Here is an 11965-nt window from a genome sequence, read left to right as displayed (position 1 = left end):
CGTGCACGGCTGGGTGCCCACCCGCGTCTGCACCCACCCAATGTGCATATCTGGATGCCCACCCGTGTCTGCACCCACCTAATGTGCACATCTGAACACCCACCCGCGTCTGCACCCACCTACCGTGCACGGCTGGGTGCCCACCCGCGTCTGCACCCACCTAATGTGCACGTCTGAACACCCACCCGTGTCTGCACCCACCTAATGTGCACATCTGAACGCCCACCCGTGTCTGCACCCACCCAATGTGCACGTCTGGATGCCCACCCGTGTCTGCACCCACCCGATGTGCACATCTGAACACCCACCTGCGTCTGCACCCACCTACCATGCACGTCTGGATGCCCATCCGTGTCTGCACCCACCTAATGTGCACGTCTGAACTCCCACCCGTGTCTGCACCCACCCAATGTGCACGTCTGGATGCCCACCCACACCTGCCCCCACCTCCCCGTGCACGCCCGGCCACGACTGCACCTCTCACCCGTCTGTGGCCCAGCACCCACCTCCCCGTGCACGCCCCGACACCCGCCTGCCTCTGCACTCCCCCCCCAGGCCCACAGCCCCAGCGCTGAACCCCAAATCTCCCTCCCGGGGAGAGGCCAGAGGCGTGGGGCACCCTCCCCATCCCGTCCCCTTCCCAAACCCGCATCCCGGCGCAGCCGCCACCAGATGCTTCGCAACATGGATGGAGAGATGATTCGACCGAACCTCCGGGGCAGAGCAGTGACACGTTCGCTGGTATTTATTGAAGCCCGTCCCTAAAAAAGCCCCCCAAAGCTCCCCAGGGAGCCTGAAGGACATTAAGGGGAGCGGGCAGGGCCCTTCGGTGGCTTTGCTTCGCAAGGCACGAACAGGGCTTTTGTTTTAAAGATCTCCCTTCAAGCAAAACGAGCACCGGATCTTTAGCTTGCAGGATCTGGCCCGGCTCCTCCAGCATCCCTGGATCCCCACGGATCCCTCGCAGCCACAGATCGCGTCCATGGCCGTTGGGGAGGATTCACGGGAGGGAGGGAACACTGCTCCAGCGCGTTCGAGGGAACTGAGCCGTCTCAAACCTGGTGTGGAGAGCACAAAGCGTTTTCCTCCAGCCAAATCCAACACAGGAAGCACAGTCCCTGGGTTCTCATTAAGCAGTCGTTCGTATTAGGCAAGTCCTGATTAGACGTGTTTGCCCTCTGCAACCCCCCCCCGTGTTATTGTTTAGCCTTAGAGCGATGGGCACGGAGATGCAGCCTGGGCCAAGCCATTTACAGGAAGAATAAAGACACCAAAAAGGGATTTGAGACAAATCAAAACTGTTTAATTAGGGGGGAAAAAATATCCAGAGTTTCAGCTTGGAAAAAACAAGCAACTAACAACAACCCCAGGGCAAATACTTATATTTACTGTAATGTCCAAGTATTGTGTTCCAATATTTTTGGAAGTGAAAAGATGTTTTTCCGGGTAAATCTTTCCTGGGTTAGTTCGGGGGGGTGTTACATGATCTCGGAGCTGGAGAGAATGTTTTTCACCGTGTGTCGAGCAAAACCAACCCCAAAACCTGGCACTCACAGGCAGAACTCAGAAATCGGGCTGCAGAGGGAGCGGGAAATAGTGCTGCTGGAAGGCAACATCCCAGCAGGGCTGGGGCAGGGCTGCTGCCAGCCCTCGTGCCCTGTCAGTACCTTTCCAGCCTACTTCATTTTATTTCACCTCGAAAGAGGGACGAGAGTGACCCATTAAAAGCAACAAGCCAAGGGGATGGTGCCAGCGGGCTGGACAGCCGCGTCCCCGAGCCCAGGGGCTCGCTTGGGTATTGTTTAATTTATCAGGGACGTAGCCTCTGTTCCTGGCTGTTCGCTCCTTTTTCCAGATCACCGGTGAGCGGCACAGCCAGTTCTCCTCGGGAGCCCATGGGTCACTCCCTGCATTGTCAAAATTCACCGTCGATTCCTGCTCTCCGCTCTCTTGCTGCCCTTTCGCAGCCCACGAGAGCTCCTCTCATCGGTGGCACTGAGCTCTCCTGGGCTGGGGCACGAGCCTCCGCCTCTCTAAAGCGCTGGAGAGGGTTTCCTTAAAAAACAAAACAAACAAAAAAGCTCATAGGAGACAAATGAGCAGAAATCATCCATTCCAGGATAGGCGAGAGCGTAGCATGGTCTGGCCAAGCGTGGTGGGATGGAGACAACCCCTGCTCCAGACCTTCTGTGGGTGACTGAAGCCCAAATGTTGATGATGAGCATCCCCCAAGGCTGGGCAGATCCTAAGGTCTAGCTCAGGATAACGTATCTCATTTGAAAAGAGCTTCACAGGAAATGCTGAAGAAGTAGCAGAGGGTCTGGTTGGGTGTCCTCAAGCATTCGGGAGGAAACATCAGCCGCTTCCCCTGAGCAGCTGGTTCGTCGCCGCTCTGCCACGCTTTTACCCAGCTGCAGTTTCTCGTGCAGCTTCACGCCCTGGATTGGCCCAGGACCACGTTACTCCACGGAGAGCAAGGAGCTGGGCTTTGTGGGACCTCTGCGCTCTGTGGGTTGATGTGAAGACAGAACAGAGCGGGGTGCGACCGTGTCACCCGCCCAGGCGCACCTGCACTGCTCCACGGGTGCACCGCCGAATATCAGGACTCAGCACCGCAGTGGTGACAGCTGGAGCCAGTTTTACCAAACCAGCAGGTTCCCATGCCGCGTCCAACGCAGTTGGTGGCAGCTCCCCTTGCGTACGCACCTTTGGACCTGAAGTGACTCTGGGATATTTGCAGATGGATATCACCCTTCCCGTCCCTGAATACTACCTTGGTGAGACCCTGGCAGGGGCTCCCAAACTTTCCCCATGGCCTGGTGATGCCTGGGGAGGTGGAAGGAGCCTCCTGCAACCATGGCCACATTCCTGCAGGCACTCACTGTGCACCCTATCAGCCACCTCCAGTATCCCAGAACCCGCCGTTTCCCTCCCACCAGCTCCCATCTGCGATGCCACAGCAGCACCAGTCCTGCACATCCCTCTCCTCCCATAACCCAGGCGCTGGATGGGCATGCAGTGTCTTGGAACAAGGCGTCTGCTTTTGTGGCCTTGAGCAGCATCTCCCTCTGGTGGCTGAGGAACAAGGAGCTATGGGGAGAAACACCTCCCCAGCGTGACTTCTTCGGTCTGGCAAGCGTTGGGGAAAAATCTGGATGTGCACCAGGTCATTGGGGCATCTTGAGTTCTCCCCTCCCACAGAGATGGGAAGGGTGGGGAGGAGTATTTGGAGCTGTGATTTGCAGCTGCACAGTCCTCCTACTCCAAACAGGGCTTTAGATTTAACTAAATATAAGTATTTATATTTATATAAATATATAAATTGTGGTTCAGCACTGGGATTGTACCCAGCATGCAGGACTTGGCCCCTGAGTGCAGCAGGGCTCTCAGGCAGGCTGGAAGTCTTTAAGGACAGATCATCCACATTATTTCACTTGATTTCACTTTGCTCCCAAGGAGAAGGTGAGGGGGAACACGGCACGATCTCACCAGTGATCATCTCCCATCCTCAGGGAGCAAAGCCATGGGAACATGCTCTCCACACCTACACCCCCATCCAAACCCCAGCCATCATGCCCCCTCCGGTGCTGTCCCCAGAGTCCCCCCTCTCCTGGCCACTCCTTGATCCATCTGGGACTTCCACAACCACCTCCTCCAGGGTCAGAGGTGTCAGCTCATGGTGCACCTCCAGGCCCTCTGTGCATTGGGGATGTGCTCTGAGAAATGAAAGTCCTTGGGCACGCCTGTCTCCTGTGCCCAAAAGTATTTCTCTACTTTCTTAAAATTGTCTGTTTGGACATATTTTCTTTTCCGACTGGTCCATGGGATAGTTACACGATGGCTGCTCAGTGCTGTTGGACCTTTACCATCTCCAGTTAGCCCATGCCACCACAAAGCTAGCATTAAGCTGTAGGATACAGCCCTCCCAACCATTTCATGACCCTTATCAATTTTTGCAGTTACAGCCAAAACAGGCCCATGGTCCGGGGCTGGGGACAGGGGGAGCAGGCACCACGGCCGGATTCAGCATCACTCACCCTGCTCTGGGTCAGGGGCTGGGGGACAAGGGCAGCTGCCACCAGCCACCCCCCCAAGTGAACCCAGGTTCCCACTCTGGCAAGAGGGAATGGGACGGGGAAGACATAACCAATCCTTCCTGCCAGCATCCACTGCCTGGCACACAAATTTAGCCAGTAAAAGTCTGCATCCCCACTGCAAAGGGCTGCCAACGTCCCAGCTTGCCATCTCCACTCCTCCTGAGCTGCTACTTGCCCGCAGCAACCACACTCGCCCAACCCACTGCTATCTGCATGCCACATCGAAGTGCCCAGGTCCTGCAGACTGAGGTGGCCCCAGCTAGAAGGATGCTGGATGCAGACCCTTCTTCAAAATCCTGACAGGCAACTCGTCCTGGGGCTGCAGGAGAAAAGTGTGGGGAAAAGAGAAAGGAGGAGATGTGGAGTCCTGTGCCCGTTCCTATCTGTGTCCTATCTTTGCACACCCTCCAGCTGGAGAAAGGGAAAAACCCTGCTCAATTAAACAAACAGCTGGATTGGGGGTGGGTAGAACTGGACTGGGTAGAAAATCTAAGAAAGCAGGAGAACGGAGTTGCAAAGGAGACAGGAAGAGGTGAGGTCACATCCAGCCAGGAAGCCGCACAGCGGTTCGCTTGCAAAGCAGCAGGAGATCGAGGTCCAGCATCCCCTACAGCAAGGTCCAGAGAGGACCTCTCCATGCTTATGTGAACCCTCAACATGAGACACAGACACAGCAAAGGCTGGTTTGTTTTTTTAAAGCATCATTATATATTATCAAAGGTAGAAAAACAAACTAGATAAAAATTTCCATAATGCCACGGCAGCTCTGCTGCCTTCTGTGTGATGCACATGGTGAGGAGGACTCTGGAAAAGCTGCTGCAACTGCTTCCTCCCTGCAGAGCACAGCCACAGCACGACGGTGCTGGGGTCCGAATGGAGACATGGAGCTTTCACCGTGTTGGAAAGCTGCTTCACTCCAAAACTGGCACCAGCTGGGTTTTCAGTGCCCAGAACAGCTTGAAGAAACATCTGGCTGGGTCAATCCTGAGCAGTGAATGCTACATGGATGCTTTTTTTAATACTTCATTGCATGCCTGTCCTTCCTGCTGCCTTTCCTGCCCTGTGGCACCACCGGAGTCCTGCCCACAGCAGGACAACAGCTGGAGGACATGGCCAGATGTGCACCAGCTGGCACCCACGAGCTCGCTGGTGAACCCAGCTGACCAGATCTCAGTCAACATGTCAAGCCATGTCCTGGGCACAAACCCATGTCCAGCCAGCCCGGCTGGAAGCATTAGCTATTTCTGAGACCACAGTACTGAAGCTTTTAGTTCCCGATATAAATAAACCCTGCCTGCAATGGGGATTTTATGGTGGCAGGAGTATGTGGATCTGTTTTGAGATTAGGCTTGAGGCTAAATTTAGGAGGGTGCATCCAGCTGGATCTGGATTATCTATGGCTGGGTGGAAGGGGGCAAGGAAGAGGCTGGGCAGAAAAGGTCACCTGAGGAAATGGGACAGTAAGCAAGCAAGCAGGACATGCTTTTGGGTATAATTCAGGGTCCTGAGGTTGTGGTTTGCAGTATGAAGAGGGTCTGGGCTCCTATGTGGCCCCAGCAAATGGAGTTGGTAAAACTCTCAAGATGAACCTGGTGGGGGAAAAATAAATCAAGCACCGCTGAGCCTTACTTTAGGGCTTATTCTACACATAAGGAAGGGCATCTGAGAGTAAAAGTCATTATTTTTCTGGTTGAGGCACTTATTTGTCCTGAGAAGACTCCTGCTTTGGCCAGGATTGCAGCACCTGGAGATAGCAGCCAGATCTCCACGCTGGGACCGGCCAGCAGCTTGTACAGGCACTTGTTAAAGGACACGCTTCAAGACATCGTCACAAATATATCAAATGCAGCATGCTCCAGCTGCCTAGCAGGACCGTAACATAAGTAAGTTTAATAAATACCTAAACCTGGACTTTTAAGGCTTTTTAAGACCTTTGAAGCTCTCCAAAACTGCAAACAGAAGATGCACCGGGAGGGAAGGTGATGTCTTAGCGATGGAGGACCACATCTGCCCGGCGGCAGGGGCACCATGGGGAGTCTTCATGGCCAGCATTAACATCCCACCACCTCCTGCCATACCCTATTGACGAGGCAGTCACCCCAATGCTGACCCAAGGTGATGGTGCAGCAATTTACAGGGTCACTCCAGCAACCCAGACAGGTCTGTCCCCTCTCCCAGCTCCCCCAGTCCTCGCTGTGGGCATCTAGGGTCGGTCTTGGGAGTGGAGGTGAAGCACGGTGGCCTCAGCTTGCTCCTCACGACAGTCCCCTGTGTGCCACAAGGGTGGGTGTCCCAAAGGCGATGCCACCCCATGAGGGCACCCTCCGGCCCCATGGGCTCCGAGCCCTCTTTGCGGGGACCTGCCACCCCACAGCCGCCTGTGCTGCTGAGGGAAGAGCTGGTCCGCAGATGCTTGTGGGCACAAGCGCCCAGGATTGGGCTGATGCTCGCCATCTCAGGGGATAAATCCCCTCTTCCTCCTCCTCCCAGGCAGCCTGGAGGAGGCTGAGCTTCGCTGCTCCTTTGCACCAGGGCCACGCACGTAGCTGTGGCTGTCCCCGTGCCGGGTGAGGCGATGCCTCCCGTGCTTACGCTGAAATACACGGAGGAGCCCTCGGCCGGATCCGCGGAGAAGCTGCTGGGAAAGGATACGGCCGGGTGAAAACCAGGCTCCTGCCCTGCTCCATCCTCCCATGCCGTTCTCGCAGCGCCAGCACTGGGTTTGCCACCTCCTCCATTCCCCACCGCCAGCAAGTTCTCATCAGTCAGACCAGAGTCAACACCCTGAGGACCGATTTCCCTCGTGGAGAGGGAAACGTGTGCCCCAGGCTCAACACCGGCAGGTTTCCCCATCATCCATCCTCCAGGGTAAACCTCTCCCATGCCACCATCTCCAAAAGCTGCGTTGATGATGGACATATCTCCTGTCTTCAAGGCCAGCTTTACCAGCAGCCAGTGGTGATGGTTTGTCCAGCTGTCCTCCAAACACCCTCTGAATTGCAGGAGCGATGAGCTGTTCCCATTTTTGGGATCTGCCGTGGTCCCTTCCCCCGCCAAGGACTCTCCGTCTCCTGAAATTCCCAAACTCTGCCCTGCTTGGGAGCCATCTCCAGCAACCTCATCATCATCATCGGCAGCTGCAGCACTGCAGGTTGTCTCCAGGAAGCCCTGCCAGATCTCTGTGGACTTGGGATGGAGCAGGCTGTAATAAACCACCAGAGCTGCGGCACCTGAAAAAGAGCAGAAAGGTATCAAGGGACAGGTCCCAGCAGCGTTTTGGTGAGGTGTGGAGGAGAGACCAGACCTCGCTGCCACCTCCAGATCAACAGGCCCTTTGCAGAGATGCTGCTGGGCATCAGGTGTCCGAGCAGCATTTCTTTCAAGCATTTTTAAGGATGCAAGAATCCCACTCGAGCAGCTTTCGGGAAAGGGAGTGCCGAGCACACTCTCAAGACCAAATTTCACCTGGATTGATTTGCGGACTGATAGGCACCAGCAGACAGGGCACAGGGCAGTGTGTGATGCAGGAATCCTTCCCATCTCGCAGCATCCCCGTCCTCTAGCCATTAAATGAGACACCAGCAGGTTTTTAAGATACCTTCCTACTTTTCTCCTAAACTCATCCGAGGCCAGAGGAATTGCTCCGTTTCCAGCCCGTTCTTGAACATGGTTGATCTGCATGTAGCCGGTCTGGGGAGATGCACAAAGCCCGGCATGCAGGCGTTACAGCTTCCCTCTGCCTCCATCCCACTGGGAAAACATGAGCCTGGTGGGGACCTCACCCAGCAAACAGCAACTCCCATCCTTGCCCGGTGCCAGTTTTGCAAATAGAGGTGCTGACGGGCTGTTTGCAAGCATCATACGACCTCTCCCCTCCTTCAGCTGAGCTGTGCATTAAAGCTTTAAGGAATTAAATGCACCAGCTGGGCATAGCTGCTGCTTGCTTTATGGGCAGGGTATGGAGTAAGGCATGGTATGGGCAAGGTATGGAGTAGCTTCTCCATCACATACCAAAAAATCCTCCCCATGAACACAAAAAGCTTTTCCATTTACAGAAGCAGCGCTGGTCTTTGAAAGAAAACAAGGTGGGAGGAAGGTGCTGTAGTTCTGCCTGGTCCCACACCAGTGTACTTCCAAAACATACCCAGTGATGGCTGATCAATCACAAGCCACCTTCATAAACCATCAGTTATATGCTCAAATGAAAATATTTCCTTGCAGTGATCCCCTGTTCTACCACTGCCTGCGCTGATCACCAAGCACCACGATCACAGAAAGCACAAACAGATGTGCTTCAAAATTGCATATATTATATTTGGCAGCGGTACCCGAGCCATTTGGTGACACCTCGATCATTTCTGCAAGCCTCCCTCTTCAGGGATGGGCTTTTAAGAAACGATAAAGAAATGAAACTCAAGGTGGATTTACGTATTATCAAATACATTCAGACGCTTAAGCTGGAAGAAATAAAGCAAATAGTTTGATGCAACTAAAATAACCGATGATGCTCACTTTCTCATGCTACTCTCGAAACATGCAATCCAGGCTCTAAAAACCAGCAGCTCTTACCTATTACAGACCCTGACATGACGGCCCCGGTCACGCACAGGCTGTTCCTCAGCTCTGCCTGCAGGAACCGGGTGGCCAGCAGCAGCAGGAGGGTGTTTTCCATCAGCATTATCTGCAGAGCAGAGGGAAGAGAGTTGTCACTTTTGTCCTTCTGATGGCTTCAGACATGCTTCCAATGACAGAAAACACCCAGTTTCTAGATTTTGCTGATTTATTTTGCACCTAACTTATCACTTAAAACATAAGGGTTGCTGAACTGAACTTTCTGCAAGGTCTTGACCTTTTTTTACCATGACAAATAACTCTGGCAGAGCAGCACAGCCGCTCTGGTGTTTTTAAGACATTGCATGGTTGCTGCTAAGAAAACAAAGCCAGCGCAGAAGGTGCATCCACCTTGGTGACCACGTGGCTTTGTCAGGACATGGGAAATGCTGGGTTTTTATCAAGTGGTGATGTCAGAGATGAGAAGGGAGAGTCTGAAGCTACTGCTTCTCCCCAGCAGCTGCATCCATGTGGAATACTGAGTATCCTGGGTACTTACTGCATAAAAGACGGCCACCCTGTGCTTGGAGGGACCGGGCCGGACATTAACGTAGCAGAAGATGTACACAGCTCCCACCAGGCAATTGAACAGCCTCCAGCGGCAGGGCTGGGCCACGATGTCCGTCTGCTGGGCCACCAGCCAGAAGGCCATGAGCAACCAGTGGACACCTGCAAGGGGAAGGGACTGAAAGGGCAAAGCCGTTCCTGGGGGAGGCTGCAGAGCGCTCCAGCACCAGGAGTATCCCTGTGGCTGACAGGGGGATGGGACATGAGGAAGATGATCACGGGTCTTACCTGCCACAGCAAAAACCCAGCAGGAATACAGCCTGGCAAAGAGCACCAGGGCCAGGACCCTGGTTCCCAGCATCCCCGTCCTCCAGAGCAGCAGGCAGAGGATGGCCGCGGCCGGCGGGCAGAGGTGACCGGGTTTCAGCAGGCAGGCAAAGCGGCTGTAGGAGACCAAAGCCCAAGCGAGGGAGAGCAGGGACAGCCCTGCGCTGACACCTGCATGGGGACAGGGGCAGTCAGGTGCTCTGAAGGACGCCCGACCGCGTTGTAGGACCATATCTCAATGCTAAGGAGCTGTTGGTAGCACGGCACCCTGATACAAGTCAGACACCCCGCTGTCCTGCCAACAGGAGTATCTCAACCAATTCCTGCTGAATCCGGTTTCCTTTGCAAGCTCGGCACCTCCCTGCTTAAATCCTCTGACCGCTCTCTCCCACGGGCAGAGCTCTGCAGCAGCAGGGCAGATCCGCCTCTGGTCGCTGCGACTGGACCAGAGACTGGCACCGGCTTGAGTGCGACCTTGCGCACGCCGTGACTCCACACCCCAACGTCTCCCTTTGCACACCTGAAAGTCCACCTGTTCTACAGAGCAGCCCCAAACCCCTAAATGCTCAGCATCGCGCTGTGATGAGGGCTGGACCATCAGTAGGAACATGAGCTGGGTTCAAACCCAACCAAGGCGCTGTCTGCCATGGACGTCCCCTGTACGGGGGACTGATTGTATCAGCCAGCTGAAGGCATGGGTAGCTCAGAGACTCCTCTGGGTTCAACCACAGCAGGTCTTTAAGCCACATTTGTCCCTGCTCTGCTTTGCATTGGGGCTTCCCAGCTCCTTTGCAGCGTGCTCCTCCATCCAGAGCCTGGCCCTGCACCCTGCCAGGTGGGCACATGCGTCCCCCACCCAAATGCATCACCCTTCTGCAACTCGAAGCATCCTCCTGGAAACTCCCTGCTCACCGGGAACGAAGCCTGCTGGGTCGACTGCCACGACGACGTAGGCCTGCAGCAGCAGGTGAGGCAGGGTCTGCAGCAGGGCTTCCAGCAGCCGCAGCACACACACGTCCCCGTGCTGCATCAGCACCTCCCCGGCATGGGCGCTGCCGCCCGCCTTTGCCGCCATCCGCAAAACATCCCAGTACCTGCAAGAGTCACCATGACGGGATGTCCGCCCCGGTTTTGGCAGGTTTGGGACTGCGCCCGCGTTGGGGGGGGGCTGGATGGAACATGCGGAGCATCTCTCACCGCTTCCAGAGGCCCAACTGCAGGAGGTGGAGCACCAGGAGCCAGCAGCTGCGTGGGCGGCCATCCGCCCTGAACCAGAGGATGCTGAGGAGCTGAGCCGCGTAGCCGGGCACCAGGCAGGCGACGGTCAGCCCGAACCAGCCCAGCTGCCCACGGACAAGGTAGTGGATGATGGCGCAGAGCCCTGGAGAACGGCAGAGACGCACCGCTGAGGGATGCCACAGCCAGCAACGGAAAGGTGCTACCCACAACCCGCCCCAAATTCAACTCCCCGCCGCCCAGGGGGTTTGCAGCCCTTGTCCCCGTCTTATCTCCAGCTGCCGGCTCTCGGTGGCTTGTCAGCCGCGGCACAGCCATCGCCACCGAGGGGCCCGGCCCAAAGAAGGGCTTTGATAAAAAGCGCTCGGACGAGGGCTCATGCCCCGAGTAAATACATAAAAAAATATAATAACAAAAATTTCTTTTTTTTTTTCCAAATTATATACATATTTTTTAATTATTTCAAAAGAAAATGGCTGGGACGTACGCGGATGCGGAAAGCCCGCGCCCGGGGGGCTGCCGTCCATGAGCACCGCGCATCTTCCCCTCCGCGGTGACCCAGGACACGGGGGCGGCTGCAGCGGGGCTGCACCCCCCTCCGCCTGCGCGCAGCCCCGCGCAGTCCCACTCCCCCCCCCCTCCCCCCCGCGCATCCTGCGCGCTCACTCACGCGCTCCGCGCTCCGCCGCCAGCAGCGCCAAGCAGAGCCCCGGGAAGGCCCCGCGCATCCTGCGCGCCCCTTCCGCGGCGGCAGCAGCAGCACCACGGCGCAGGAGGAGGAGGAGGAGGAGGAGGAGGAAGGAGCCGCCGGCGCCGATCCCTCCCCGCCCGCCCCGGCCCGGCCCCAAGTGCCTCCCCCCGCCCCGCCGCCGCGCTTCTCTCCCGCCGGGCAATGTTACGTCACGTTGCTTGCGTCACGCGGGCTCCTCGGGGTTTTGCGGCAGCGCAGAGCGGCGGTGGTTGCACCGGCCCCAGACCCCTGGGGTTACTGTGCATGGGCACAAGCCCGTCCTAATGTCTCCCACGTTGTCGTCTACTTGCACAAGTCCATCCTGGTGTTCCCCAGGTTGTTGTGCACTTCCAGAAGTGCATCCTGATGTCCCTGGGTTCCTGTGCGCTTCCACAAGCGCGTCCTGATGTCCCCCAGGTTGTTGTGCACTTGCACAAGTGCATCCTGATGTCCCTGG

The 11965-nt window shown here is 56.1% G+C and overlaps 1 protein-coding gene across 2 annotated transcripts; it reads right to left on the bottom strand.

The window, feature by feature from the left end:
* Window positions 1-4839: 4839 nt before the first annotated feature.
* Window positions 4840-11573, bottom strand: XKR5 (XK related 5). 2 transcript variants are annotated; one of them, XM_072857758.1, is made up of 7 exons: window positions 11449-11573; window positions 10740-10923; window positions 10455-10636; window positions 9504-9713; window positions 9208-9377; window positions 8667-8778; window positions 4840-7327 (listed from the first exon to the last, which is right to left on the bottom strand). In XM_072857758.1, the coding sequence occupies exons 1-7, from the start codon at window positions 11504-11506 to the stop codon at window positions 6237-6239; spliced, it is 2007 nt and encodes a 668-aa protein (XP_072713859.1). In that variant the 5' UTR covers window positions 11507-11573; the 3' UTR covers window positions 4840-6236. The 2 variants fall into 2 exon arrangements, with proteins under 2 accessions (XP_072713859.1, XP_072713858.1); XM_072857757.1 differs by having other exon boundaries at window positions 9208-9713.
* Window positions 11574-11965: the final 392 nt, after the last annotated feature.

The sequence above is a fragment of the Ciconia boyciana genome, chromosome 3 (genome assembly GCF_034638445.1).
Source record: "Ciconia boyciana chromosome 3, ASM3463844v1, whole genome shotgun sequence".
NCBI lineage: Eukaryota > Metazoa > Chordata > Aves > Ciconiiformes > Ciconiidae > Ciconia > Ciconia boyciana.
This window is presented reverse-complemented; position numbering and strand designations above follow the sequence as displayed.